Here is a 2,065-nt window from a genome sequence, read left to right as displayed (position 1 = left end):
AACGCACACGCGCGCCCCCTCTTACAAACATGGGGTGATGAAACTCCTTTTTTTTACATTTGGAGTTCTGACTTGCACGTGGTATTTTTGTAAGCTTAATTGAATTACACATTAATGATTAATCACCAGCGCAGCTCTTTAGCAAATAAAACCTTTACCCCTTCAATTTTAATATCTCTAGGAACACCAGTTTGTGAGCCTCTGGCCAACAGCTTAACAGATAGAAACAGTGTACAAGAGGCACAGTAACCTCAACTAACATTTTACTGTACTGAACACGCTGTTTGTACAGTTGAAGTAATTTGCCATAGCATACGCTGATGACCTGTTTCATGTAATGAGTGAAATTATCATCTTCTTAACTTGCAAAGTACACTGTGGATGAAAAAGATGTGAATGCATATTATGTTTAATATCTTCTTCATAAACTATACTAATATTGGGAATAAAATTAAAATGTTAGCTTGGATACTCTGGATAGTAACGGAGTACAATGTAGTTTTGATTTTCCTTGTAATTGTATATCTGTAAAATAGCTTGTGTTTTATCTCTACACAATTGAATAGGCAGGTGATTAGATGTGGTCCAATATTGCAATTGTTATTTTTGGAATATGTTGCAATAGCCGGGCTTTGTTATTTTTTATTTGATGTCTTGTGTTCAGAAACTTGTGAAGCTCAGCAACTCCTGAATATGACCCTGAGCAAACCTCCAATGAAAAAGGTGGCTAAATCTGACTAAATACATTCTGTAAGGTACATGTATATGTTTGAAAGATCATTGTTTTATTTCAAGTTCACTAGCAGCCTGTATGTTGATGAAGTCTACTTGAAAAACTGAATCTTTTAGTGATTTTATTTTTCTTATTTAAAAATGTTTTATTGGCTGAGTAGTATTAACCAGCTTGTAGCTGAATATTTTATGAATGCAGATCCTATAGAGGTATCATTTCTGAGCATAAAAAGGACCTTCAAAAACGTGCTGGATTTACAAGCCTATCTGCAAACTCAGAAATTCCAGGTAAGGAAGGCTGGGATTGGAGAAAGTGTCTTCTGAAACGAATTTGAGCTAGTAACTGGTAAAGAAGTGTATGTCTGGTTTTGATGGGATGAATATTTATTTCTGCAGAGCTGATACTGGTTTAATACAAAATGTTAATTAGAACTCCAGGAATTGATCTCCCACTAGCTACTAGAGCTGGAAATGTCATATGCAGCAGTGTGTCAGATCAACAGCTTGGGGCACAGGAGAGGAACAGCCAAAAGAACTTTGCATCGCATCCAGCTCTGTATCGTGTCCTGGGGTACTTTGCTGTCAGGGCACGTTCCATGTGTTTTATGACCTTAAACATACCAGAGTCACAGTCTTTTCACTGATGATCTTTGAGCTTTTATATCTGCAAAGAAGGAAATAAACCTGAAAGCATTTATATCCAACGTTCTCTGTGAGAGGATTCTTTATATTCAAAGGTTTGGCTACAGCTTCAGGCTTGCTTTGAAACTACTGGCCACATAGCTACAGCAGAGCAGAGACCAGAAAGGCTTCAGAACACCCAACAACTTGGTAGACAGAAACCTCCGTAGCCCATATTGTAAGGCAGATGTTCCTACAGTAAGTGCAGCGTGACACAGCACAACTTTTCAGGTATCAGTAAGCCATAAACTTAGCAAATGGTCATAGCAATTAATTCCCCCAGGGCATTTTACACCTTCAGTATGGAGGGACCAAGTATGGCAGCATGACATCTATCTCACAAATCTCAAATGGAAACTAATAGCACAGGCCTCATCTAACATATACATAGTCCAGAAGAGTCAGCAATGGGTTCTTAAGGAACATTAATGAAATTCAGCAAATGTTCACAAAATTACAGATTGGTTGAGGTTGGAAGTGACCTCTGGTCCAACCCTCCTGCTCAAGCTGGGTCACCTAGACCAGGTGTCCCAGGATCGTGTCCAGATAGCTTTTGAATTTCTCAAGGGATGGAGACTCCAACACTTCCCTGGGGCTCTGTGCCAGTGCTCAGTCACCCTAACATTAGAAATGTGTTTCCTGATGTTCAGCA

The 2,065-nt window shown here is 38.9% G+C and overlaps 1 protein-coding gene across 1 annotated transcript in view; it reads right to left on the bottom strand.

Moving 5' to 3' along the window:
- Window positions 1-1,228: 1,228 nt before the first annotated feature.
- Window positions 1,229-2,065, bottom strand: part of LOC104512544 (retinol dehydrogenase 3-like) — a 7,174-nt gene continuing 6,337 nt past the window's right edge. Inside the window, 2 exon segments of the mRNA XM_010155570.1 lie at window positions 1,229-1,365; window positions 1,505-1,515. Of these exon segments, the coding sequence (XP_010153872.1) occupies window positions 1,229-1,365; window positions 1,505-1,515 (148 nt within the window).

Source organism: Eurypyga helias, unplaced genomic scaffold, assembly GCF_000690775.1.
Source record: "Eurypyga helias isolate BGI_N326 unplaced genomic scaffold, ASM69077v1 scaffold1087, whole genome shotgun sequence".
NCBI lineage: Eukaryota > Metazoa > Chordata > Aves > Eurypygiformes > Eurypygidae > Eurypyga > Eurypyga helias.
This window is presented reverse-complemented; position numbering and strand designations above follow the sequence as displayed.